The sequence below is a fragment of the Branchiostoma lanceolatum genome, chromosome 9 (assembly GCF_035083965.1).
Source record: "Branchiostoma lanceolatum isolate klBraLanc5 chromosome 9, klBraLanc5.hap2, whole genome shotgun sequence".
NCBI lineage: Eukaryota > Metazoa > Chordata > Leptocardii > Amphioxiformes > Branchiostomatidae > Branchiostoma > Branchiostoma lanceolatum.
Window position 1 is genome coordinate 22,004,334 of NC_089730.1, and position 27,728 is coordinate 22,032,061.

A 27,728-nucleotide genomic window follows, 5' to 3' on the forward strand; every position below is an offset into this window, starting at 1 on the left:
ATCACGATGTAAGAAAACTCAAGAAAAGGCCACATCGTAACTCCTGCCTCTCCACTTTTATCGCCGATACAAGCAGAATAAATGTTGACAGTTTATGTTGACAATGCTGACTTGACTGGCGGCCAGCTTAGAGCTTGGCTCAGCGGGGATAACCACGGCTCACACCCGAGGAGACCGGGCCGCACAGTCGGGCTCCCTGGTAGCTCAGCACCGTCCAGTCGGCACGGGGCTCCCGGGGCAACGCCGATGGGACCAAGCCTTGCAGTAGTTGTGTATAGTCTCCAAGCAGACCCAACGGTTGCCGTGAAGACCGTATCCAACTGGCAAAGGGAGTTTTCATTGCAGCTTCTCTGGCTGGCTTGTACGATTTTGGCACCATGGAGATCGATCTGCTTGGAGATTAGTTGTGTGGTGGTTGTTAGCTTGTTACTGCAGCAGTTGTACAGCGGTTAGCATTACTGCTTCTGGGCAGGAAGGTCGGCTGTCCCGGACCCGGACATGCGCGCAGCTGGCAGGGCCTGCGGTCCGTCCGTGGGGACGATGTAAGTTCAAGTTCAGCTCGTTCAGAAGCTATCACGTTTCATACGAAGAGCTGAAAAGCCTCCTTCGCAGACTTCTTGGAGCGTCGGTGTTTATTTTTTTAGGGGAGTGCCGATTCGTAATTTTCCACGTTCTTGGCGCGGCGTTAGTCCCTCATGATCTCCCGGCACTTGGGAGTCTTAGCCCATGTTGAAAATCGCGAATCACCCCCCTCCCCTAAAATATTACGCCTGAACTCCAAGAAGTCTGCGAAGAAGGCTAGAGCCGAAGCGGTTCGCCCGCTGTGTGGTCAGTCCCTCTGTCCCACGTAGAGCTGCTTGGACATACTGATCAAGGTTATGCCAGCCTCCACTTTAAGCTTAGCAAACTTTCAGATTTTGTGCTCACCATGTGTCGTTTTCTGCCTCTATGGCATGCCTGCGCCGGGATAACGTTCGATACGGGTGTTCCGGACCGGTCCGGATTGTACGGTATTACACGGGCTTTGAAGTTGGATTCCCATCGAATGATTCGAACGCGTTTCGAGTGCGCCGCTGTCGAAAATTCGAATACCGGATTTGGACATTGGAAACTTGTAATTGATGTTATTACAATTTTTTGGTCAGAGAATACAATATTTTCTCCACTCCCGGCGCATTTCACATTGAAATGTGTGTTTTCAGGGCCTAGGTTATAAATGCCATTCGGATTCAGTTATGGAGCTGCAACTACCTTTGAGGTAATCTCCAAGCAGATCTGTCGGTGGCAAGGCAGTATCCAAAGAGCCAAACAGTAAAATAGGCCTATTGGGTGCTGGTTGGCCCTTTGGTTACTGCCTTGCCTCCGGTGACACGTGAACGTGAACTTGACCGACATTAACCCCCTTCTTCTCTATTCCCACAGGTTCCACACTCCGCACTCGTTCGACCCCTTCCAGCTGTTCGAGGTAAGCGTTGCCATGGCAACTGATTTTTACAACTACTTTTAACACAGACAAACTTGATGTGTGTGGATGACGTCATGGATGTGGTTACTGTATGATTTGTACACTCTACCAGACCTGCACGTCGAATGAGAAAATTAAAGTCTGAAACAGAATCTGCCCCTACAGTACAAAAAAAAGTCGACAGGGGGCCTAAACCTACACGGCTCACTCTCTGCCCCTCTGCATGTCAGAACATCTGGTATCAAAACCGGGAGTTCCGCTGCAGTACCTGATGTAGCCGCTAGGCACCCATTATCGTTTGTTTTCCCAACCCCTTCCATCCACCTACTATATATCATGTCTTGGCGAAGGCAAACAAAGGTGTTGAAGTCAAAAGTGTATGTTGAACTGATGTACATGTATGATATCAGTAATATATCGGATGACTATTGTATTATCTTGTTTTAATTCTGATAAATAAACAAAAAAAGCGCCTCAGATATAGGTATTTGGTAGGGGCGTCAAGCTTGCCCCAGAAAACAGTTAATTCGAGTTGCAGAAGGTAGCTATGTGTCCGACTAACCCACCGTCCTATGTAGTCAGTCTGGTGGATACTAGAGTCTGGTAGGGATTAAAATATCTGTATAATAGACTAGAAGACGTCACGTGTTTGATCTTTTTACTAACGTTGTTATTCCGCATAACTGCACAAGAAAAGCTCAACACTTACGAAGGCTGTCTCTTCTAATCTCCAAGCAGATTTTGGGGCCAAATCGAGACAGTGTCTATCTGTCCCCTGTCCCATTTGTATATTTGGAGTATTCCCCTAAAGATCTGCTTGGACATTTATTCTGTTTATCAGAATATTTAGGACATACAATCAAAAAGTGATATTCGTCTTCAATAAGCTCTGGACAAAATGGACAAACTCTCTGGTCGATAGGAAGTTTGTGAAATCTCCCCGTTTCTATACTTAGACAGCCGATTCTGAGTTTTGTGATTGCATTATACAACCCCCTCCCCACCCTGGTGATAATCTCCGGTGGTCCCGCCTCCCCACCCCGGTGCTAATCTCCGGTGGTCCCGCCTCCCCCATTTTCCCCGCCGTGTTTGTTTAACGCTGGCCGCCGCATGCCGCGCGGGACCGACGCCCATTGCCGGGAGATGGGCGCACGGCGACAAATATCCACCGGGGACCGTGATCAGTGGAACGTTTGTTCAGACACCCGTCACAACACGCGTTTAGGAAAGGACAACGTTACTGCGCTTTGACGGGAAGGTTTCGCCAACTTCTAGTCTAAACTAGAGATTGTCCTACTGTAATAAAAGAGTGGCAGAAGAGGAGAGAGAGAGATTTAGAGCCATCTTCAGCCCGCGTGTGGTCTGTATGCACCAGACGCTCCCGGCCGGCCATTCTTCTGTGCTCTATTGTTCGCTGCTCGCCAATAGCGGCTTGACAAACCGGGGAGGGCCGGAGGCAAGCAGGGGGAGTCGGCGGGACGAGTCGCGGCTTTCCTCGGGCGGACTCGCCTCGGGCCCCGTACGCCATGGAGGACGCCACGCCGGACGAGTTCTCGGATCCGCCCTACAAGGTAGAGTCTCCCGTCCCGTCTAGATCTGTTCTGACGTCTCAGACTCCCGAGCTCCTACCTAAGACGCCACCCTCACCCTTAAAGACGCGTCGTGCCTTGCGCCGTGCCAAATCTTGCGTAGATTGATTTAATGTCTGCGGCGTTGTTGTGGGAGGCCCGGGTTACGGCAGACCGTGTGTCGGTATGTGTGCAGCACTAATCACGCCCGACATCGCCAACACCTCGGAGCTAGCCGCTGTTGATATAGGAACTGTGCAGTCTGGGCGCGGGGGGTTCGCGGAGGGCATTGCCCCGAACCTACGGCAACCCGGGAGGGACAGTCAGTCGTAACAATTGCTGATGGCGTTCATTCATAATCATACATTACTTTGTACCAGACATGATGTCTGTTCAACTTTTAAAATCCGTGTTTTCTAGTCTTGTATGAATGATGGTGCGAGTGACGTTCGTGTTGATATATGCACTATTTGTTTATTCTATTCAGTGATTTCTGGTCCACTTTTTATATCATCAGAATGCTGTCTCTTTGTATTGGCATTGAAACAACAGTGTTCTGTATTGCTAGGTAAAACTTTTGCCATGGGGTTACCATGTTTTTTTACTGCTAGGTGTAACACTGGTTTTGTGTTGCCATGGTAACGGGTAGTTCCTGTAATGCCATATGTAACACTGGCTTTTTGCGTTGCCATAGTAACGGGTGTTTTTCCGTTTCCAGGTGGAACACCGGCCATGCCTGATGCTGCACGTGACCGTGCTGAGGGGGAGGAACATCACCAAGGGCTGGGCCGGCGACTTGGGTGAGTAAACACAAACAAACAAACAAACAGACAGACGGACGGACAGACAGACAGACAGATACTGTCATTCTTGTTTCTTTCACTGTGACTTTATGTTCACGGTTTTCATGGTCACCTCTGTACCATGAAAAAATCATCATTGTGAAAAAAACTTTTAATTTTTTTATGATTCCTTCAAATAAAAATGCTGATTTTGGGAATGTGCGTTTATCCGAGGTGCAATTAAGTGGCTTCTACTGTAGTAAGCAAATCAGGGAAAATGTATATAGTCAAAACTGCCCAAGAAGATAGCGCAGGGGCTGGATACAATCTGCTCTATGTGGACAGGTGGTCACTATAGACAGGATTCCTAATGCTTGTGTCGATGGGAAAACTGATCAAAGGGACCACTGAAAAGCGGTCACAATGGACAGGTGGTCCTTATGTAGAGGTGGCCACTTGTACAGGTTTGACTACAGACAGTAGAACATACCAGTAACTAAGAACCGGACCCTGAACTGTAAACATGATTTAGCTACCGTAGGTTCTCAGTCGGTTCTGTATGTTTAATATTTACATCTGAGTCGACAGTAATCAAGCCGGGCAGTGACCTCGGGAGTTTTGTTTAGCTGTCAGCGGCTAACGTGTTAATGTCGCACCCTGACATTTCACTCAGAGACTTTGACAACATTAGTGGCCATAAATCAACTACAGGATCTTCCTTACATAACGCCTGCCGTTAATAATGCATGAGGTCGGACTTGTTGACATTTGCAACACTTCGGTGTGACCAACCTCCTTGGTGTGACAAACGATTGTTGTGAGGACTCAGTTTTCGGCTGTTTCGTCCCTACACTGGCCTCTACCAGGCCCAATATTACGAGGGTACGGATCGTAGAATTCGGCAAAAGGAGGAGTAATTGGCGCCGGTAAAGTCAGCCCGCGGGAAGCGAAGGTTAACATACCGAATTTACCCAATGTTGGCCACACTATCCTGGAATATATCCTCTACGCACTCTATGGCTAGACCTCTCTCTGCCAGTTACTAGTGTACAATACTAGGACTATCGTTCTAATATCAAAGCAATATTTTGTATGAATTTACTTCAGTTCTGCATAGTGAGATTTGTCACATCTAGAACGGATACATTGAACAGGATAGTCAGGTCTACTCGTGGCTGCTAGGCGTGGTTTGACCCTGACTGTTCGGAGTAGTTAACCCTGTTCTCGTCGGTTCTCCTGTATTTACACGCGCAGCCTGACCTATCACGACTCCTGCCTGCCCCGCACAAAGCTCCGCCACACCGCTTAATCCGCTCATTTCTTCCCCTGATGTTGCTCTAAGTCTTGGCTCTGAGGGCATTACGCGCGAAATGCACGGCGGGAAGACACTAGCGCTACGTATTGTGGGTAAGATGTGCGCGCTGTGCACCTTGGGTAAGCGTTACGCGCTGTGACTGATGGGAAGGGATTTGGTAACACAAAAGCTACAAAATCACAAATTTCTGTCTGTTGGATTGTAGCGTTTGACGAATTTATTCTTGCCGAAACAAGTCCATCACTTGCAATTGGTCATTATTGATACTGAAGAAGGCGAAAGTAGTTGTTGAATATTTGATCTGCGTATACCTTAGTGTTGGAAGAAAGTTTATCATTGTACTATAAGTCCATCAGTTATTTCATTGTTTTCATTAGAAATAACGTAAAAAGCATGGTTTGGATGATTTATTGTCGTGGCAGAAGGTTTTATCAGAAGTTGTCCAATCCCTACTGTTCATGTTTCTTGAACGTGTCAGCTGTGCACGTGTCTGTTCTTACATTGTACAAAGCTCATTCTTCAAACCCGACCAACTCTTCAGACGAAAGTCCTAGAAACCTCTCACTAGGCAAAATAGCGTTAGAATCTCAAGGGCATTTCGAATAATGGGCGTCGAAAGGTCAAACGGGGTGTTCCAAAAGTCACGGGTTTATCCAAATATTTTCTTTGCTTGCTAGGCTATAAATCTTTGCTGTCAGCATTGACGTCTTTTTGTCCTAAAACTTTAGAGCTAACAGCTATAATCAAACGAACACTTCATGCTACAAACTAGCTCACACATGTAAACGTAGCATATAGGAAACTGTCAGCCAAGCGCTGTGAAGAAGTTGGAGTTTCAGGCTTTGCATATCCAAACTGCGTGTTCTACAGCTTGATTCCTCCTACAATGACTTCTACCACCAACGGATGAACTTTCACTCAGTGTTGATTTCCTGCCAGCCGGGTCCCGTTGTTTGGTCATCGATTCCACTCCGACACAAAAATACAAAAGCGCTAAGATTGTCAGCGATGCCAGGGGCGAATTGGAGTATTCTACTAACACAGATGAACTTTCACTCAGTGTTGATTTCCTGCGAGCCCGTTCCTATTGTTAACCTATCCATTCCACTTTGGCAGAAAGATACAAAAGCGCTAAGATTCTCAGCTATGCCGGGGTGGACGGGAGTATTCAGATGTTAACACGTCCTCAAAGTTTAAATCAACACGTGATTATGGAGTTGAGTAGTATCTGTTGTGTTTGGATTGTTCAGAGGTGTTTACTGTGCGCGGGAAATTGACCTGGTGTGACGTCATCAGCCCCCAGGGGTATACGTCACGAGCGGGTTGGGGAAGGGAACTGTCCGCATGGAGGGAACTCAAGAGGGGACTTCATTAGCGTTTATTGTGATGAAGTTGATCAAGTGAAGACGGTCCCTCTGTCATGTGAAGAATAATTAAAGAGAGATATGCATGAAAATGAAAAAAACACTCGAAAAGACAAACTACGGTCGACTACAGACTACAAGACAGTTTACTCCGTTGATTAAGATACCTTTAGCCTTAAAAGTTCTACATGTAGTTTCTATGGTTTCGACACTGACATATAGTCAGTATGAAGAGCGTGACGTCAGCATCCCCCAGGAGATACGTCATGAGAGGGTTGGGGATGGGAGCTGTCCGCATGGCGGGAACTCAAGTGGGGACTTCACTAACGCGTTTATTGTGATGAAGTTGATCAAGTGAAGATGGTAATTCCGTCATGTGAAGAGTTCTTTAAGTGGGAAATACATGAGAACACCCTTCAGTGGCAATTAAGATACTGAAGTAAACTCTCTAAACTCTCTAAAGTTGGTTTTATTGTGATGAAGATTTTCTCAAATGGAGTTGAAGTGAAAAATGCATTAAAAAATGAAACGCAGTCTTCAGTCTCCGCCAAACACTGAGTTGTAAATTTCGGATGGTGACGTTAAGCCGGCGGCCCCGTGTATGAGGGAACTTCAGGCGTCAAACCTCTGCACGTAAAAGAACCCAACACACCTATCGAGAAGAGTTGGGGTGGCCCGGTGTGCTTGGCAGAAAACGCGAGCCGCAGCGAAGCCGCGTTGTACAACCAGCTAACGACGCCACGCTTCGTCCTCATTTTGAGGTTGTCCGCTTTACCTGGTAGCTATATTAAAGGTTTGTAGGTTTGTAAGGCATTGGTAGAGAAAGAGGGCGACACTGAGAAAAAGAAACCTTTCAACGCTAGTCACTACACGGCAGTTCACCCGGAACAACAACACACTCACTTCGCACCTAGCTCTGTTAGGATAACACGCGCCTCTTCAGAAATGCAACACACACACTTTAGAACTCTGCAAAAAGTAACACACGCACACACGTAACACCTGTTAGAATAACGCCCCCACACCTACAGTTTAAGAAATAACACACTCACTTCGCACCTAGCTCTGTTAGGTTAACACACCCCTCTTCAAAAATGCAACACACACTTTTTAAACCTAGAACGAACACACATGTAACACACTTACGCAACTCTTTTATAGGATAACGCTCGCCTCTTCAAAAATGACACACACTTTAGAACTCTGCAAAAAGCAACACACACACGCACGTTACACCTGTTAGAATAACACTTAACGCCCCCACACTTACAGCTGTAAGAAATAACACACTCTGAGCCCTTTACGAATGATACACACGCTTCACAACCTCTAAAGAAACGGCCACCCCCCCGCCCTCTACAGAAATAACAAACTCTTTACAACACTTATTCACAACAAAACACGCCTAACATTCAGAATTAGGTACAAAATGATTGATGATGATTTACTGGAGTCCTGAATGACGGCACATTTTATTTTATTTATTTACTTATTTATTTATTAATGAATCTTTAGGTGGTCCCTTCAGTTCATGTTCAGTTCATGTTAATGTTGAAATCAATTCTCTTCCTCCACCAGTTTAACATCTCTATACCGTTGTAGTTACCAAAACAGTTTCCTGCGTTCGCTATTCAAACAACAACGTTCTGCGGATTGTTTGTCGCGGATGGCGGACGGACAATAGTCAGCGGTGAAGGTAGACAAGCGCGTATGAATAGTCGTACAGAAAAAAAAACAGGCGAGGGAATGGCGTCAACAAAAACCTCAGACTTCTCGCCTGTGTTGGAGGAAACATTGCTTTGCTGGCAGTGTTCTTATGTTATCTATTTTGTGAAACGCACGTTTTCTTTTTCCTTAAAAAGTTGCAAGGTCCTGTCTCTGTGAAAGACACGTTTCTTTCATAAGAATTTTGGACTTAAGACTAAGAATAGCCTTCCGTACAATGACGAAGATTAATATGAGGTACCTGTTTTGGGACGTTATGACGTCAGGGACTGACGTCACCGCAGGCGCGTTCCTCAGCCGGTTTTGTGAAGGCAAATATTTCTTAAGAAAGTTGGAATGCGGGAACAAAAGACTTGAGTAAACAGGAGAAGATGAATGTGGAGTGGTCGTCTCCGCTTCCGGGCTAAATACAGCCGCGAGGTGCAGAAAGGGATAAAAATATCAAACATGCTGACGTCACAGAGTGAAGAGATCACTCGTGACGCGGTGGGCGTGTTTTAGTTTATGCCGAGTTGCCTTGACAACGACTTGATTTTAAAACTACTAGTCACATGCCCCCTTCACTTTTATACAATAATGTAGGTGGATATATGAGGAAGGGCTAATTCAAACCTGTCTAAATAGTCAATCTCGTACTTTTCAGTTACATATGGGCTTTTTGTCCGGGAGGGTTACTTCGGGATTTCGAACCCTCGTTACTATAGCAACATAGTCCGGATTGCTAAATATAGCCCGGTGGCGCGCCTGTCGTCCTGCGGTCACGTCTTGTCCTCAGTAAGGACACGGCGAGTTTTCTGATTTCTTAGATACAAATAAGAAAAGTCTCCTCTCAGCTAGTGGCCTCACCTCGCCTTTCACGGGCTGCACAACACTAGAACACTGTCCGTCTTAAAGAATAAGATGAAAGACAAGAATCCCCATCAGTCCGTTCTTAAGATGCCTTGAACCCTTGGAGAACAAAAGGGTCGCCGAAGAAACGCTTTAAGACGAAGACGTCCCGCTGTTCGAAGGTTCCAAAACGTCTCCAAGAACAAGGGACCTTCTGTCGTGTGAGTCGCGGTTTGTGCCGATTTTAGACGTTCAGAATGAGAGAAGCGGTCAAATATAGCCGCGAAGGCGCCAAAAATAACCCTGGCCACAAAAGCGGGCCTGTACCGGAGGCGTGCTGCCCTGGCCTTGGGCAGTAACTCACGCAGGGCGCACAGGGTCTCTCTGTCGTTTCGTGCTGTAACGGGAAGATTTGGGAGTAAACCTGAGTAAAGGGCCAACCTAAATCTGAAGACGGTGAAAATACTCAGACTATGTGCAACATATGCGTCCTCTAGCCATCAGACGGCTGTCGGTCTGTGAACAATGGAAACAAGATTCATTAAAAAGAATTTTGTGCTCTGAATGAAAAAGTTTAAGGGCGAACCAAGGAGGTTACTTACAATGTGCGAACTTGAATACTGGCCAACTTTAAGTGAATGCGATGAAAATTAAGTAGGCGGAACGACAATTGGCGGATTGTCCGTGTGCGAATCCCGCGGTTTTGCCGTTTTGTGCGCTGATACAGGGGGTTGGGTGTAAAATTCAATAAAGGCCAACTTTTATGGGGAGACTGTAAAAACGGAACAAGTGGAGTACCCATGACCCAGATTTGAGCTACCTCCAAAAGACCCGATGCTGGTTTCATTCTATAACCAAATAGCCTGGTCCCAGTCTCTAGGGTCGGCTTAGTGGTGTTTTACCGGGCCAGTCAGTTTCTGATGGCCTTTCTACCTCTGGCTGCCGTCCTACTATCGCTATACCCTACTTCCGCTGCCATCCTACTTTTCCGCCGACCCTAGGTGCCGAGCTAATTAATCCAAGGCCGTAAACAACACCCCGAGTGGGCTAAGCTGTCTGGGCGGGTGAGGGTCACTCACAGTGCCGTAGAGATATCGGGGAGGCACCGAGGGTATGGATTCCAGGCTATAACCAAAGAGCAGCAGCATTTTTCAATGTACTTTTGTTGTTTTAAAACTCTTTGGGTGCCTACTTACCAACTTTGGACGATTTCCATTCAAAACGGCGCACACTTCCCATGCCCGAAACTCAGCAACATATCAAGGACAAATCTCTGACAAGTTATTTTCCCGCCAAATCGGCGGAACCCTCCCAAGCCGTTCCCCTTGCCTCCCGCGGTTTGACAGATTCCGGTTTTGCCCCTGGTGTGAAAGAAAATCCCTCCCCAAAACCGCAGGGTGTGCCTCTCCGGCTAGGCGGGGTGTCACGACGCGTGGTGCCGTCTCCATGGCGACGGCGTTGCCATGGCGACCGCAGCGGGAGGGTTGACCTTCACGTTTTCTGACGTCTCTATTTTAGCCGCCCCCCTCCCCACAATGGACATTCGAGTAATTACAATCACTAATGGGGTTGGTAAAATTCCTAGTCAGCTTAATCAATTTAAGAATCTGAATCGAGAGTTAGTATCGCAAGCATTCATAAAGAAAATAGTACAATTCGAAAGGTTAAAAGACATAATTGGCATGGAATGAGACAGTTGCCATTTGAAGGACCTTGAAAGTGCATTCTGGACCCTTACGTCGCTGTCGCATAAAGAAGCCCCGCCGGGCGTGGAGAATTAGCCTCGCTCAAGGACGCGTGAATCACAGGCCCGCTACAGAACTGTCTATGTCTGAATCTGCGGCGTGTCGAACCTTCAGAACCTCTGTCAGACACAGGAGCAAGGTCACGGGTTCGGCAGGGGGAGGGGGGCACCATTCTACATACGTTACCCAAACATGACGAATGATGAGAAGTTATTTTAGTACTTAGCTTTTCACCTTTAAGTTACATGTCAAAGTTACGTCAATGGCCTAGATGTTGTATGGAGATGAAAATAGGAAACTTACATGTTACGTAACGTTTTTGCAAAGTACCCAGCGGGAGGCAGGTAGCAGTGAAAGCGCGCCCCCATGCAGCTAACAGTATAACTGCAGCCACCTGTTGGATCGGCACAGTAGTGGGGAGGTTTTGGTATCAAATTGTACTTTTACCACGGTCGTCTATGTCTGCTGTAAAGTAACATGGCGTCATTAAATGTCAAATACAAGGTGACCTTCACCAATTCTAACATTTTCCCCATTTTTCTGCCCCCCTCCCCACAGTGGACATCCCGGATCCGTACGTCGCTCTAAAGCTGCACGGGGCGATAACTGAACGCGCCACATCTGTATAAGGCATGACCTTGAACTTTCTAACATCTCCCTTCTCTCCGCCCCCCTCCCCACAGTGGACATCCCCGACCCGTACGTCGCCCTGAAGCTGCACGGGGCGATAGAAGAGAAGCGCCAAACGCGTCACATCGGTTTGAAACATGACATTGAACGTTATAACATGTCTCCCTTCTCTCCGCCCCCCTCCCCACAGTGGACATTCCCGATCCGTACGTCGCCCTGAAGCTGCACGGGGCGATAGAGGGGAAGCGCCGAACGCGCCACATCGGTTTGAAACATGACCTTGAACGTGCTAACATGTCTCCTATCTCTCGGCCCCCCTCCCCACAGTGGACATCCCCGACCCGTACGTCGCCCTGAAGCTGCACGGGGCCATAGAGGGGAAGCGCCGCACGCGCCACATCGGTTTGAAACATGACCTTGAACGTTCTAACATGTCTCCCTTCTCTCCGCCCCCCTCCCCACAGTGGACATCCCGGATCCGTACGTCGCCCTGAAGCTGCACGGGGCGATAGAGGGGAAGCGCCGCACGCGCCACATTGATAACGACGTGAACCCCGAGTGGCACGAGACGTTCACGTTCCTGCTGGACTCGAACCAGAAGTACAGTCTGGACATCACGCTTTGGGACGCCAACTACACCATTGACGAGTCGCTCGGGACCGTCACGTTCGAGCTGGACCGCTTCAGGATGTTCGACGCGCGGACGGAGACGTTCAGGTTCTACAGCGTACGTCTGCAACACACATTATGATGTTTTTTTCTTACATATCTCAAAGACGGAATCAATTTCGTATTCCTACTTTAATTTGATTGTTGAGATATAATATTGATGAAAAAATAAACTACTAAAGTCTTCAACTTGGTACCGACTTCCGACGAACTTTGACCCATTACGACGTCACACGTGCGGAAAAAATCACTTAACAGCACTTGAGTCCAATGAGGTTTATCCTTGTTGAGTCAGATAGCTAAAGAAGACGAGTGCTAGTGCTTTGGTCGAAAATTTCGGTGAATCAAACAGTTTGAGTATGAGAATAGCTTATTTTGTAATTTACCAACTTTATGAACTTCCCTGCTTAATCAAAGTTGTGAGATCTAACATTTTTTGTGTTTTTTTTTAATTCCACAGACATCAGAGGTAGACATCAAGTTTGAGACAGAACTGAAGTGAGTACCTGCTACATTCTTACACTACTCTACCTGCACGTTCTTAGTCTTACTTTATCCTGGTTTCTTGCGTATTCTTGGTTGTTTCCTACCCAGTCAGCACCCGGACCTATGGTACAGAATGGCTCTGTTGCGGGGTTACAGAAATGAAAGATACACATAGACATTGTACGTTGTTGCCCTAATTTCTAATGTACTCTTTCTTGTTGTTTGTATCTATAGTCAGCATTCCGGACCTACGGTACAATATGGCTCTAAATGACAAGGGTCAAAATATTGAGATATTTGTGTGGATCGATATTTTGTGTAACTGACGGATTTCTGTGTTGTTGTTTGTACCTCAAGTCAGCATCCCGACCTGCGGTACAGCCTGGCTCTGTGTGATGAAGAGAAGAAATTCATGGTAGCGCGGAAGAAGCGAGTCGGGTACGCCATCCGGGACCTTGTAGGGGAGGAGAGGGGACCCAGGCACTACAAGGAGGTAAGGTCATAGGTTAGGGGCAGGGGTTAAAGGTTAGGTTCGGGAGGCAAAGGTCAGGTTCGGGAGGGAAATGTTAGGCGTGCTTACGCAATTTTTGACCTGTCTTGTTCTTGACTCACACCCATCGTGTATTGACCTACAGCTGTCAGACTGGTCTATCCTTAACCCGTCCTGTTTGTGACTTATATTCGTGCTGTACCTATATTCGTGCTGTACCTATATCCGTGCTGTACTTATATCCGTGCTGTACCTATATTCGTGCTGTGCCTATATTCGTGCTGTACCTATATCCGTGATGTACCTATATTCGTGCTGTACCTATATTCGTGCTGTACCTATATCCGTGATGTACCTATATTCGTGCTGTACCTATATCCGTGCTGTACCTATATCCGTGGTGTACCTATATTCGTGCTGTACCTATATCCGTGCTGTACCTATATCCGTGCTGTACCTATATTCGTGCTGTACCTATATCCGTGCTGTACCTATATCCGTGCTGTACCTATATCCGTGATGTACCTATATTCGCGCTGTACCTATATCCGTGCTGTACCTATATCCGTGATGTACCTATATTCGTGCTGTACCTATATCCGTGCTGTACCTATATCCGTGATGTACCTATATTCGTGCTGTACCTATATTCGTGCTGTACCTATATCCGTGCTGTACCTATATCCGTGATGTACCTATATCCGTGATGTACCTATATCCGTGCTGTACCTATATTCGTGCTGTACCTATATTCGTGCTGTACCTATATCCGTGCTGTACCTATATTCGTGCTGTACCTATATCCGTGCTGTACCTATATCCGTGCTGTACCTATATTCGTGCTGTACCTATATCCGTGCTGTACCTATATCCGTGATGTACCTATATCCGTGCTGTACCTATATTCGTGCTATACCTATATCCGTGCTGTACCTATATCCGTGCTGTACTTAATGCCGTGCTGTTTCAGGTCCCCCGCGTGGCTGTCCTGGGGTCCGGCGGCGGGTTCCGGGCTATGATCGGGATGGCGGGAGCCGTGAAGGCCCTGTCAGACTGTTGTACCTATATTCATGCTGTACCTATATCCGTGCTGTACCTAATGCCGTGCTGTTTCAGGTCCCCCGCGTGGCTGTCCTGGGGTCAGGCGGCGGGTTTCGGGCCATGATCGGCATGGCGGGAGCCGTGAAGGCCCTGTCAGACTCCAAGGTCCTGGACTGTGCCACTTACCTGGTGGGGTTGTCAGGATCCTCATGGTGAGTAACGCTAACTGGACTGTGCCACTTAACCAGGGGGGTTGCCAGGTTCCTCATGGTAGGCTGTTTCCCAAAATGGTTGTTTATAGGAGTTGGATTTCTTCAGCTTTCTCCTTTAGCTTCTGATGACGTAAAATAGAGACTCATGAACTTGTAATTCAAATCTATGAACGTCCAAGATTCCTAGTCAACGTTAACCTTCCATTGTGTCATTTACACGATCTTTCCTGACAACTTTTGATTTTTAATTTTCTTTAGTTACTGGAAATCTTCTCTGTCCTTGGTGCCGATGATGAGTCAACGACCATATGTATTTCTTGCACTTGTAGTTCGGTTTCTGGTCGTTGGATTGTTCAAGGTTTGTCATCTTTTAGATTTTTTTCTTGTTTCCACTTTGAGTCTTGTAAAGTGTATATTTCCCTCCCCTTAGGTATATCTCCACGCTGTATTCGCACAAGGACTGGCCGAAAGCGCCGCCTGGCGAGCTGCAGGAGGAACTGAAGCACCACGTGGACTCGAGCCTGTTCTACCTGCTGAAGCCGCACCTGCTGTACCGGTACACGGACGCCATCATGCGGAAACGGAACGCAGGGCAGCCCGTCAGCTTCACGGACTTCTTCGGACATCTGGTCGGGGAGACGCTCATCAAAGACGTGAGGAAAACTGGTTTATCCCGTTTCTTGTGTTTTGTGTCTCCGTATGGCGCAAACTCCAATTGCTCCATTCAAACTTCCCTGCATTATAATGCCTGTCAATATTTTTGTGTTGACCGTTCTTGAATGCCTCATAGTTATCTACCATTGTTTGGCAGCCGCTGTGATTCCATGTTGCAATTCTAACAAATAAAGGAATAAATGACAGAAGGTTTATCATTTTGAAGTCCTATCTTCGTCAACGTTACAATTAGGTGTTTCGTCTTTTTCTCGAATCGTGAATCAGCAATCTTCTTTCAATTTTTATTGAAGGTCCAGAAAAGTATTTAATTACATCCCCTTTGCTGCCCCCCGCAGAGACTAGACTTCAAGCTGTCGGACATGCAGGAGAAGATCCAGGACGGCCAGGCGCCCATGCCGCTGCTGACGTGTGTGCACGTCAGACATGACGTAGCAGCTCTCGTCTTCCACGGTACGTTCTCGCGAGACTTGACCATGCCTGTAGAGATCACATCAAAATGTTCTGACTTTGCCATGTCTGTACGTTCTCGCGAGAAATTGTCATGTCTGTGTTCTCGCGAGCCTTTTCTATTTCTGTTGAGATACCTTATTCTGATCTGTATCCAATATTTTTGTCACTCTTTAGTTTGAGTACTGAGACCGATAGATAGACGTGGATGGTCAAAACGTGCTTTAGCACTGAGGATATCTGTACTTTACGTCTTTGCTTCTCTCTAAAAGATGTGCAAAAATAAAATGTATCGCCCGATAGGGGACTTGAACCCCTGACCCTCAGATATCCGGAACCCGAACCCCTGACTGAGAAAGCGACAGGCTTAAAAGTCTGATGCTCTACCGACTGAGCTAACCGGGCGCTCGTGGCAAAATCCAATACACACACACACAAACACACACACACACACACACACACACAGAAACACACAGGCAGATACAAACGTAGCCCAAAATTTAGCCTTCTAGACGAATGTAATGACGTATTTAACCCTGTCCCCTGCAGAGTGGGTGGAGTTCACGCCGTACGAGGTGGGCATGGCGAAGTACGGGACTATGGCGTCATTATGACGTGTGAAATGACGTATTTAACCCTGTCCCTTGCAGAGTGGGTGGAGTTCACGCCGTACGAGGTGGGCATGGCAAAGTACGGGACCTTCATGCGCTCCGAGCTCTTCGGCAGCAAGTTCTTCATGGGCTGTCTCGCCAAGCGCTTTCCGGAGGCACCGCTGCACTTTCTCATGGGTGAGTAAACAAGCAAACAAGCAAACAAATCAACAAACCAACAAACCAACCAGCCAACCAACAAACAAACACGTTCTTAATGGCCAAGTGGTTCCCTGAACCTCGAGCTCCGCTTACTACTTATGAAAGTCGTATTTTGATGACAATACGTCGGAACGCAAATGTTGACAAAAAGGCTCACTGGTAGTTTTATGTCACCGTCTTTGAAATAAAAATAATAAGCAACACAAAAATCACAAATACCGAGGCTTATTGGTAAATTAGCCAAAGTCGTCGATCCCACATAACTTAAGTAAATTGTGAAATTTGCAACCGTTTTTGATTACAAAAACAATTCGCCCGATAGGGGACTTGAACCCCTGACCCTCAGATGTCTAGGACTCGAACCTCCGACTGAGGAAGCCACAGGCTTAAAAGTCTGACGCTCTACCGACTGAGCTAACCGGGCGCCCGGAATTTACGCCTACCGCGTACCGGGAGGATTCTACTGGTTGTTATCATCCTCCCTGTACAAAGACTTGATCGTGCACCATTTGAATTTCCATGTGTATAATGTGTACTCATATATGCATGTTATGATCCGTTGGCATGTGTGATGGCCGCCATCTTGATTTTGTGACGTCGCAAGGTAGCCATACCAATTCATTGGGAGGGTTTTTTTGGGGGTCGCTAGCGTTTTCTCTATTTCTAACAGATCGGCACACAGCTATCACACATTCAACTCAAATAAAAAGAAAAAAATCATATTTATAAAAAGACCCAGTAATCGCTAACCTAACATAGCAAACCTGAAGTATATGTGGCACAAATACTTAACTCTAGTTACATTATTCTTACGCTGTTATTATAATCACAAATGTACAAACTCCAAGACGAATGGCAACTTTAAGCACTTACCATCCAGCATGGCAGACAGTCCTTACGTCAGAGTCACGTGAGTACAAACACCCTATCAGAGCGCTGAGAGCACTCACGTGACATTTTACAATTCAGTTTCATCAAAATGGAAGCATACAAATTGGTACGCGTAATATCCGTGCAGACTTTTCATTATACTTAGTACAGAAGATAATGAAAGTCTCAAGTGAATGTAAACATGATTTAGTACGTGGTTACATTATACTGTACAGAAGAATTTTTGACAAAAGTACACGGACTTAAGTCTTCTACAACTACATAAATTCACAAAAGATACAGTGATTTCAACATGCTTTTTACTAGTAGTAGTTATAACAATATTCTAATGTATGTCAATGTGGCCTTAACTACGGTTCACAATGGAGATGGGTGCCACCCTTTGCGTCTTATTAATTAACTTAAGACGCCTGGGAGACTTTAACTGTTCACACTTCAGTTTCTATTATCTAAACATGCCATCATGTATTCACCTATTTGCACACTGCAAGAAGTTTCTACTCGTAAAATACAATTGTATCCATCTATAGTATAAAGCGTTAAATCATTTTGAGCAAGCGGAAACAAAGGTGAATATTAGAAATTCCGTCTGTGTACTAGATAACATAATGATTGAAGACTTACAAAAAACACCGCAAAACCTCCTTTCAGCTCCTACCGCGAAATCAAATCCCCGCGAAAATGAATCATTTTACAGTATGTTCTTCAATGTTTGGTTAAGGTTGGCTGGCCGGTTTTTCTGAACCCCCAATACTAGCAGATGGTTTCCCCGTCAAGTGGCCAAGTCTGTGCCAGGCTAAACTTTTCTTCTGTGTAGCAGAGTAGTCGCACTGGTCACACTTGTAGCGTGTCTTTCCTGTGTGTTTTTTCCTGTGTTGATACAAGACTGATGAGTCATTCGTCCTGAACCCGCACTCCTCGCACACGTAGGGTCTCTCATTAGTGTGTTGTTTCAGTTTGTGTCGGCTTAGACAGCTGGTGTCAATCGCAGCAAAGTCGCACTGGTCACATGTGTAGGGTTTCTCCCCGGTGTGGGTTCTGATGTGCCGCGCCAGCGCTGCCTTTTCCGCCGTTCTGTAGCCGCACTCCTCACACACGAAGGGTTTCTCCCCGGTGTGTTTCGCCATGTGTCGGTCTAAACCGCTCTTCACTACGCAAGAGAAGTCGCAGTGGTCACACTTGTAGGGTTTCTCCGCAGCGTGGTTTCTCAGATGTCGGGACAGAGCTGTTCTGGTGTTTGATCTGAAGCCGCACTCCCCGCACATGTAGGGTTTCTCTCCGGTGTGGATAACCTTGTGGCGGATTAAGTTGCCTCTGACTGCAGTGCAATAGTCGCACTGGTCGCATTTGTAGGGTTTCTCCCCTCTGTGTTTCCTCATGTGTGTGGTCAGGCTGTACCACTGTGTGGCCCTAAAGTCGCACATGTCACACGCGTAGGGCTTCTCGCCAGTGTGTCGGCGTATGTGGCGGGCTAGATTCCCTCTCTGTGCGGTACAAAAGTCGCACTGCTCGCATTTGAAGGGTTTCTCCCCGGTGTGCAGTTTCATGTGTTTGGCCAGGTTAGACGAGTTCACTGACCTGTGGCCGCACTCCTCACACATGTAGGGCTTTTCCCCAGTGTGTGTAAGCACGTGCAGCTTTAAATGGCTTTTCCGTGCAGCGGAATAGTCGCACTGGTCACACTTGAAGGGTTTCTCACCTGAATGGGTTTTCACGTGTTTGGCGAGGTTATACTTTTCATGCGTCCTATGGCTGCACACCCCGCATACGTAGGGTTTCTCTCCTGAGTGGGTTATCACGTGTCTCTTCAGGTGTTCTTTATGAGTCGTCCTGTATCCGCACTCATCACACTTGAAGGGTCTCTCGCGACCGCTGGTGTGGGTCAACTTGTGGTTGATGAAGCTGCTTTTGTGCGCGGTAGAAAAGTCGCACTGGTCACACTTGTGGGGTTTCTCCCCCGTGTGTCTTCTCATGTGAACCTTTATTTCCGTCTTGGAGGCCAGTCTGACTCCGCACTCTCCGCACTCAAAGGGTTTCTCACCGGTGTGTCTCCGCATGTGTCGGTCTAAGGTGTGCTTCCGAACAGCCGAATAGTCGCACTGGTCACATTTGTAGGGTCTCTTCCCGGTGTGTGTTCTCATGTGTACGGTCAGGTTAGACTGGAGAGCTACCCTGATCCCGCACTTGTCACAGATGTAGGGTTTCTCCCCGGTGTGAGTTCTCATGTGTCTGACTAGGGAGCACTTGTCAGCTGTCCTGTACCTACACACGTCACACTTCAAGGGTCTCTCACCGGTGTGTCTGTTCATGTGTCTGACCAAGTTGGTCTTCAGTGTGGCGGCATAGTCGCACTGGTCACACTTGAACCGCCGCTCGCGGGGCACGCGTTTGGTCACGTGTTCGTCCAAGCTGTCATTTCGTACCGTGATCTCGTTCCCGGGATTTTCAGAGGGAACGTCGACGTCATAGCTTGTCTCGTCCCTAGGATGTTCGGTGGGTACGCCACAGTTTTTCTTGTCCATTTCTATGAACATTAAGGACACAACAAAATATTGATTGAACGGTTCCACGATAAAACACGTTTTGTTTTAAATCGATCAATCAATCAATCAACCGATAAATAGATAAACCTTAAGTCAAAATCGAAGTTTTCAGGAAGACAAAAATGTACATGCCTAAATTAGGTAAGTTTTACCAGTAAATGGCAAAATAAAGAGAAAGTATATAACGTGGAAAACACCAGGTAATGAGATACTTAATAAAAAGTTACTAAAAAAAACTGGATATGTTTTGGAAACGCTGTTTTACGGTCAGACTTTCCAGACAGCTGCCAGTCACTGTAATGCTGTCTGAATCGTCTGACCGTTTACAAAACTTATCCTGTCGCTTGAGTACCTTCTGTTTTCGAGTACAAACATAATCTGATACAGCGTCACATTCTACCTTTGTGTGGTGGGGTGAAAAGTGAAAAGTATTGTACTTACCTCACAAAGTTACGTGTTTTCCACTTCCATCCTCATGGCGCAGGAAGCAATGTGACACGGAGAGTAAAAATACCCCCTACAAAGAATAGAATGGACTCTTCCGTCCTGATTACAATGACCCCCCTCCCCAGTGACGACCTACCTTTGCCTAAAAGATAGCTATTCACCAGGTTGTATTATTTCAGCCAGTAGTAATGAGGCTGTAGTAACGTACTCGAGGCCCTTCCCGGGATTCGATCCAGGGTCTCCCGGATCCAACTAATTGGAAACGGGAGGGTCAACTGCAAAGCCGCGCAACCAATTGAGCAACAGGGACATCAGGATACGCCAGAAATAGTCACTCAAGCAACTGGATAAACTTTTCTGAAATTGATAGCTATAGCAGTTTTAAACATGAAGCGATTTTATCACGACCCAGCGACCGTCGGAAGTGAACGAAGCTCCCACCTGTCGGTTTACCGTGTTGCGTGGTTGACTCACAAACGGAGACTGTTGAAAACTTCGCGTCTGGTTTCGTCTGAGAGAAACTCTTGCAGCCACGTATGTAACAAAATGGCGGACAGCCAGACAGGAAGGTAGCAAAGCGGATAAACCAGTTTGGCTAAAGGTCACGGGAGAGCTCGGATTGCTGCAGTACTTGGGCATTCCGCCAGGATTACTGGGTAAACATTGCTGGCGCGTCGCCCCCTGCAGTACTGGGGCATTCCGCTGGGATTACTGGGTAAACATTGGTGTCGCGTCGCCCCCTGCAGTACTGTGGCATTCCGCCAGGATAACTGGATAAATATTGGTGTCGCGTCGCCCCCTGCAGTACCGGGGCATTCCGCCAGGGTTACTGGGTAAACATTGGTGTCGCGTCGCTCCCTGATACTGATACTGACACTATATTACCTCCATTAGCTATCATACAGTGAGTATGTAGCTACTCTTCCTGGATTACAACAAACATACATCTGGCGGACTACATAGACTTGATACATCATCATCATTAAAATTAGTTAACACATGCGCATATGCCTCCTTAAACCTGCAGTACCGGGGCATTCCGCTGCTCATTTTGCAACAGGTTGTCATGTAAGAAGTACAAGCGTGCGACTACATACTGTGGACGAAGCCTTTTTGTTAGCCAGTAGTGCAATGCTTAGCTCTGAGAATTTCGGAAATAATTGTAAAAGAAATACCAGTGGACTAGCTCCCTGCTGTATACATGTAGTGATTGCACAAATTTGTGTGGCCCAAATGCATAGGGATGGAGATGGGCGCCACCTAAGGCACAATTTGAGTATGATACGAGAGGGGAAAGTTAGGGTTCCCTTTGCTCTGGATGCGTGTCCAAACCATGCACTAGCTTTTTTTTTCTTCACCAGGGACTTTTTACGGAAGAGAAAGGAAGTAGCATCTTTATTTCGTTTCCAGGAATCTGGGGCAGCGCCTTCACAATCCTATTCAACCGCCTCATGATGGAGAAGAAGAGCGAGCCTGAAGATCTGCACAAGGAGTTAGGTAAGATCTGCACAAGGAGTTAGGTAAGATCCGCACAAGGAGTTAGGTAAGATCCGCATAAGGAGTTAGGTAAGATCCGCACAAGGAGTTAGGTAAGATCCGCATAAGGAGTTAGGTAAGATCCGCACAAGGAGTTAGGTAAGATCCGCACAAGGAGTTAGGTAAGATCCGCACAAGGAGTTAGGTAAGATCCGCATAAGGAGTTAGGTAAGATCCGCACAAGGAGTTAGGTAAGATCCGCACAAGGAGTTAGGTAAGATCTGCACAAGGAGTTAGGTAAGATCTGCACAAGGAGTTAGGTAAGATCCGCACAAGGAGTTAGGTAAGATCCGCACAAGGAGTTAGGTAAGATCTGCACAAGGAGTTAGGTAAGATCTGCACAAGGAGTTAGGTAAGATCTGCACAAGGAGTTAGGTAAGATTTGCACAAGGAGTTAGGTAAGATCTGCACAAGGAGTTAGGTAAGATCTGCGCAAGGAGTTAGGTAAGATCCGCACAAGGAGTTAGGTAAGATCTGCACAAGGAGTTAGGTAAGATTTGCACAAGGAGTTAGGTAAGATCTGCACAAGGAGTTAGGTAAGATCTGCACAAGGAGTTATGTAAGATCCGCACAAGGAGTTAGGTAAGATCTGCACAAGGAGTTAGGTAAGATCTGCACAAGGAGTTAGGTAAGATCCGCACAAGGAGTTAGGTAAGATCCGCACAAGGAGTTATGTAAGATCCGCACAAGGAGTTAGGTAAGATCCGCACAAGGAGTTAGGTAAGATCTGCACAAGGAGTTAGGTAAGATCCGCACAAGGGGTTAGGTAAGATCAGCACAAGGAGTTAGGTAAGATCCGCACAAGGAGTTAGGTACGTTCAGTAAGGTTAGACTACCCTGTTTCAGGGGTTAGGTACGTTCGGTAAGGCTAGACAACCCTGTTGAAGGAATTAGGTACGTTTAGTAAGGTTAGACAATAGAAACACGGCGTCATTGTATATCCACTCTATATAGAATACAACACGGTGTATTCCGTACCGCCCGAGGTCCCAGCCCGACCGCGGGTAGCATCGCCCACAGGCCGGAGGGCGATGCAACCGGCGGGAGGGCTGGGACCGAGGGTGATGCGGAGTGCACCGTGTTGTATTTTATTCATGTCATGCCCACCCGAAAAACACCCATGCAAAAGAAGACAGAATTTGAGAGAGTTTTGTGTCCTCGAGCAAAAAATTGTAACTGATACACTCATGCGCGGATAATATCTATCATCAATCGGAATACCAGACAGCAGACGCAATGGAACATAGGGGAAACACAAACAACAACAAAGGAATTAAAAAAAAGCACGCCCGATAGGGGACTTGAACCCCTGACCCTCAGATATCCGGGACTCGAACCTCTGACTGAGGAAGCGACAGGCTTAAAAGTCTGATGCTCTACCAACTGAGCTAACCGGGCGTTCGTGGAGACGGTATCAATTGTCATTCAGTTGTAGTTAGACTGTCGATTAGATGATCATATTTGTTGCTCCAAATATCTACACGTCTTTCTTTAAGCAAACTCTGTAACATTGGATGCCACCGATCACACTAGTACAATGTGTAAAAATTCTTCCCTATGTCACAGCGTACTAACACTAACATTTGTAAAGTTGCCTTAATTAGTTCGTCTTTACACTGACACTACTCGTACCTTTACACTGACACTACTCGTACCTTTACACTGACACTACTCGCACCTTTACACTGACACTACTCGTACCTTTACACTGACACAACTCGTACCTTTACACTGACACTACTCGTACCTTTACACTGACGCCCCTATCTCCCCTTTAGAGGAGACTTTGGCGCGGGACGCCCGCAGAGAGAAGGCGGAGAAGAAGAAGCTGGAGAGAACAAACAGCTTCCTGAACGACGACAGCGACAGCGACGATGACGAGGTGAGATGGCGACATGAAAACTTGTGGTCAATTACCCATCAATCATGTCCTCATGTTAAAACATTGGTCAACAGAGGCCAGCAACGGCGACGAGATAGGAAGGGGACTTAACTAGTCGGTTTTTTTTTTAATTTTAAGTGTCAGAAAGTGCGAGAGAAGACAATTCAATGAAAAAAATCGGAGGCAAAATCCTGTTTTGTCAGACAGGATTCTATCGGCTCATGTTTGTTTGTTTGTTTACAGTTTTGCCAGCAGAGTTCGGCGGACGGCAGACAGAAGAAGCCGTCACAAACAGGATTCTACCGGCTCATGTTTAATTGTTTGTTTACAGTTCTGTCAGCAGAGTTCGGCGGACGGCAGACAGAAGAAGCTGTCACAAACAGGGTTCTACAACAACTGGCTCATGTTTGTTTGTTTGTTTACAGTTTTGCCAGCAGAGTTCGGCGGACGGCGGACAGAAGAAGCCGTCTCAGACAGGGTTCTACAACAACTGGCTCATGTTTGTTTGTTTGTTTACAGTTTTGCCAGCAGAGTTCGGCGGACGGCAGACAGAAGAAGCTGTCACAAACAGGGTTCTACAACAACTGGCTCATGTTTGTTTGTTTGTTTACAGTTTTGCCAGCAGAGTTCTGCGGACGGCAGACAGAAGAAGCCGTCTCAGACAGGGTTCTACAACAACTGGTTGATGTCGGTTTTCACCGGTTCCTCGCTGTTCGCCACACGCGAGGGTCGTGCGGGGAAGGTGCACAACTTCATGCGGGGTCTTTCCCTCAACAACACATACCCGATCTCCCCATTCACACCCCCGCCCATACGCAGGCAGATGCATGGACTACCGAGCCACGCCCAGTCAAGTAAGTTCTACTGATCTGAACCAGTTTGTTGACCGTGGTAACGTTAAACTGAACCAGTCTAATGAGGTTACACCATTTTGAAGTAGTTCTTTGCGTTACTTCTACTGTCCTTGGTACTGATTTATCTGCCTAGTCGCTACAGAGGACGAGTTTGACGGTGTGACCTTTACTGCCCTTGATACTAGCATGTCCGCCCCCCCCCCTAGTCGTTCCAGAAGATGAGTTTGACGACATGACCTTTACTGTCCTTGATTATTAACATGTCTGCCCCCCTCCCCCTAGTCGCTACAGAGGACGAGTTTGACGATGTGACCTTTACTGTCCTTGGTACTGATTTTTCCGCCCCCCTCCCTCCTAGTCGCCACAGAAGATGAGTTTGACGGGATCCATATTGTTTCTGTGCGCGACCTTTACCGTCCTTGGTACTGATTTTTCCGCCCCCCTCCCCCCTAGTCGCAACAGAAGACGAGTTCGACGGGATCCACGAGCCTCTGAACGTGGAGGAGAAGAAGCTGTACATGGTGGACGGCGGTCTGACCTTCAACTCGCCCTTCCCGTCCGTGCTGCGGCCCCAGCGCGACGTGGACCTCATCATCTCTTACGACTTCAGCGCGCGGACCAGCGACTCGAGCCGGCCATTCAGGGTAAGTACACGGGGGGAGGGGCGTACATAGGGGAGGGGGGGGCGTACACGGGGGGGGGGCGTACACAGGGGATGGGGGGGGGTCTTGAGGGGCGTACATCATCTCTTACGACTTCAGCGCGCGAACCAGCGACTCGAGCCGGCCATTCAGGGTAAGTACACCGGGGGAGGGGGCGTACACGGGGGGGGGGGGGGGGGGGGCGTACACAGGGGGAGGGGCGTACACAGGGCCTAGGGGGAGGGGGGAGGGGCGTACACAGGGAGGAGGGGGCCGACATCATCTCTTACGACTTCAGCGCGCGAACCAGCGACTCAAGCCGGCCCTTCAGGGTAAGTACACGGGTGGAGGGGGCGTATACAGGGGGTGGGGCGTACACAGGGGAGGGGGGAGGGGCGTACACAGGTGAGGGGGGAGGGGCGTACACAAGGGAGGGGGCGCACACAGGGGGAGGGGGGCGGACATCATCTCTTACGACTTCAGCGCGCGAACCAGCGACTCGAGCCGGCCCTTCAGGGTAAGTACACGGGGGGCGTACACAGGGGGTGGGGGGCCTACACAGGCGAGAAGGGGTCGTACACAGGGGGAGGGGGCGGGCATCATCTCTTACGACTTCAGCGCGAGCACCAGCGACTCGAGCCGGCCATTCAGGGTAAGTACACGGGGGGAGGGGCGTATACAGGGGAGGGGGGGGGGGGGCGTACACAGGGGGGGCGTACACAGGGGGGCGTACACAGGGCGTGGGGGGGGGGGGGTCTTGAGAGGCGTACATCATCTCTTACGACTTCAGCGCGAGCACCAGCGACTCCAGCAGGCCCTTCAGGGTAAGTACATAGGTGGAGGGGTGTACACAGGGGAGGGGGGAGGGGTGTACACAGGGGAGGGGGGAGGGGCGTACACAGGGGAGGGGGAGGGGCGTACACAGGGGAGGGGGGCGCACACAGGGGGAGGGGGACGGACATCATCTCTTACGACTTCAGCGCGCGAACCAGCGACTCCAGCCGGCCATTCAGGGTAAGTACACAGGAAGAGGGGTGTACACAGGGGAGGGAGAAAGGAGGGTACTCCATGTTTATGTTGTTGTTTATGTTGTTGTTTACCCCAGGAGCTGCTCCTTGCCGAGAAGTGGGCGCGCATAAACGGGGTCCCGTTCCCGCCCATCGACACGAGCGTGTTCGACCGGGAGGGGATGAAGGAGTGTTACGTCTTCAAGCACCCGACGGACGATAAGTGCCCCATCGTCATCCACTTCGTCATCGTCAACATCGAGTTCAGGAAGTTCTCAAAACCCGGTCAGTACTGGTGGGGAAACCATACAAAATTCAGAAATAAGCTATCGTCCAAAAGGAAATTACATAGAAGGCTTATGGGTGACATCCGCGCGCGCATCAATTTTGATAAAAGTAAAAAAAAAGTTTTCGGCCACACTGTAAATTATACAAAGTGGCTGACAGATGTGCGAATATATGCCGTAAATTGCAAAAAAAATATTGAAATACGATACTAGAGTCGTAGAATGCCAAAATCTATTCCAAAGTCATATAAAGTATTTATTGATCTTCCCAAGCGTCATCAATTCGGTCTTACTGATCATGACGTCATCGTTTCAGGTGTGAAGCGAGAGACGGAGGAAGACCTGGAGTTCGCGAGCTTTGACCTGTTCGATGACCCGAACACGCCCTTCTCGACCTTTAACTTCTGCTACCCGCACAAGGCTTTCGACAGGCTGGCTCAGCTCATGGAGTTCAACACGCTGCTCAGTCTGGACGTGAGTAAAACCTTTACCCTTTCACCCCTGTCCTCCGTCCTCTAACCCCTAACCTCTGTCCTCTAACCGCTGGCGTAACTTATAGAGTTCAACAGGCTGCCCAGTCTGGACGTGAGTAAAATCTTTACCCCCTCACCCCTAACCTCTGTCCTCTAACCCCTGAATCTACTGGACGTACGTAGGAGCATTATAAATATACGAAGTGCTGTAATATTTTGTTGCCTATTTATTGTGCTCTTTACTTATCATCCTGCTCAACAAATTTGTCCCTCTATGCTGCCCGTTCGATCTTTTCGGTGGCTTAAACTTGCTGACTTTAGATTTGGAAAGACACTGAAAATTTGGACTTTTGAACCAATATTTAAAGTCTTTCCTTTAAATTCTTATTGCATTAGAAGAATGGAGAAGCTGTCAAAGAACCGTTTCTTTTCATGTACCGAATTCAAGTATTAAAGTTTTATTTGACCTTTAGATCATCAAGGACAACATGGCAGAATGCGTGCAGCGCAGGCGCAGAGGAGGCCCCAGGCCGAACCTTGACCTCGCTGACGTCAGGAGAAGCTCCTTCAAGAACTCCAAGAAGAAGCTTCGCCAGCTGATCAGGACTTTCTCCATCGACTCGGACACGTGATGCCATGGAGACGCCTTACAAACAAACAAACAAACAAACTTTATTATGCAATGGAAACAAAAGTTATTGCAGGGAGTAGAACAGATTTTTGCTGTTTATGCGAACAAAGTTGACTCAAGTGGAAAATATAATTTTATATCACCGTACTGAGTGTCAGTGTTAACCAAGATACTACAGAGAAACGTGATAAATGTTGTGATAATTTTGGTATTGCGTCATGATGACGTCATCAGAACTACTGTAATATCTTTGTGAAGAATCATGTCCAACTGACGAATCAA

The 27,728-nt window shown here is 47.6% G+C and overlaps 2 protein-coding genes and 3 non-coding genes across 6 annotated transcripts; 1 reads left to right on the forward strand and 4 right to left on the reverse strand.

The window, feature by feature from the left end:
- Positions 1 to 417: 417 nt before the first annotated feature.
- On the forward strand, positions 418 to 27,462 carry LOC136442747 (cytosolic phospholipase A2-like). The gene is given in 19 exon segments (XM_066439689.1): positions 418 to 542; positions 1,423 to 1,465; positions 3,752 to 3,833; positions 11,750 to 11,856; positions 11,859 to 12,149; positions 12,552 to 12,589; positions 12,935 to 13,070; positions 14,184 to 14,320; positions 14,751 to 14,973; positions 15,331 to 15,445; positions 16,093 to 16,230; positions 21,546 to 21,632; positions 23,450 to 23,553; positions 23,979 to 24,163; positions 24,166 to 24,407; positions 24,861 to 25,051; positions 26,154 to 26,340; positions 26,659 to 26,816; positions 27,289 to 27,462. Coding segments are annotated over 19 exon segments (2,667 nt in total). The 5' UTR covers positions 418 to 498; the 3' UTR covers positions 27,448 to 27,462.
- Positions 15,736 to 15,847, reverse strand: Trnak-uuu (transfer RNA lysine (anticodon UUU)). The gene is made up of 2 exons: positions 15,811 to 15,847; positions 15,736 to 15,771 (listed from the first exon to the last, which is right to left on the reverse strand). It is a non-coding gene; the product is annotated as a tRNA-Lys (tRNA).
- Trnak-uuu (transfer RNA lysine (anticodon UUU)) lies at positions 16,567 to 16,678 on the reverse strand. Its single transcript has 2 exons — positions 16,642 to 16,678; positions 16,567 to 16,602 (listed from the first exon to the last, which is right to left on the reverse strand). It is a non-coding gene; the product is annotated as a tRNA-Lys (tRNA).
- LOC136442245 (zinc finger protein 845-like) lies at positions 17,555 to 20,772 on the reverse strand. 2 transcript variants are annotated; one of them, XM_066439006.1, is made up of 2 exons: positions 20,577 to 20,772; positions 17,555 to 19,669 (listed from the first exon to the last, which is right to left on the reverse strand). In XM_066439006.1, the coding sequence occupies exon 2, from the start codon at positions 19,665 to 19,667 to the stop codon at positions 17,862 to 17,864; it is 1,806 nt and encodes a 601-aa protein (XP_066295103.1). In that variant the 5' UTR covers positions 19,668 to 19,669; positions 20,577 to 20,772; the 3' UTR covers positions 17,555 to 17,861. The 2 variants fall into 2 exon arrangements, with proteins under 2 accessions (XP_066295103.1, XP_066295104.1); XM_066439007.1 differs by lacking the exon at positions 20,577 to 20,772 and adding an exon at positions 20,130 to 20,246.
- Positions 22,958 to 23,069, reverse strand: Trnak-uuu (transfer RNA lysine (anticodon UUU)). The gene is made up of 2 exons: positions 23,033 to 23,069; positions 22,958 to 22,993 (listed from the first exon to the last, which is right to left on the reverse strand). It is a non-coding gene; the product is annotated as a tRNA-Lys (tRNA).
- Positions 27,463 to 27,728: the final 266 nt, after the last annotated feature.

Bases quoted from the DNA above. Each gene is read 5' to 3' on its own strand.
- LOC136442245 (XM_066439006.1), bottom strand. From the start codon at position 19,667: ATGGACAAGAAAAACTGTGGCGTACCCACCGAACATCCTAGGGACGAG.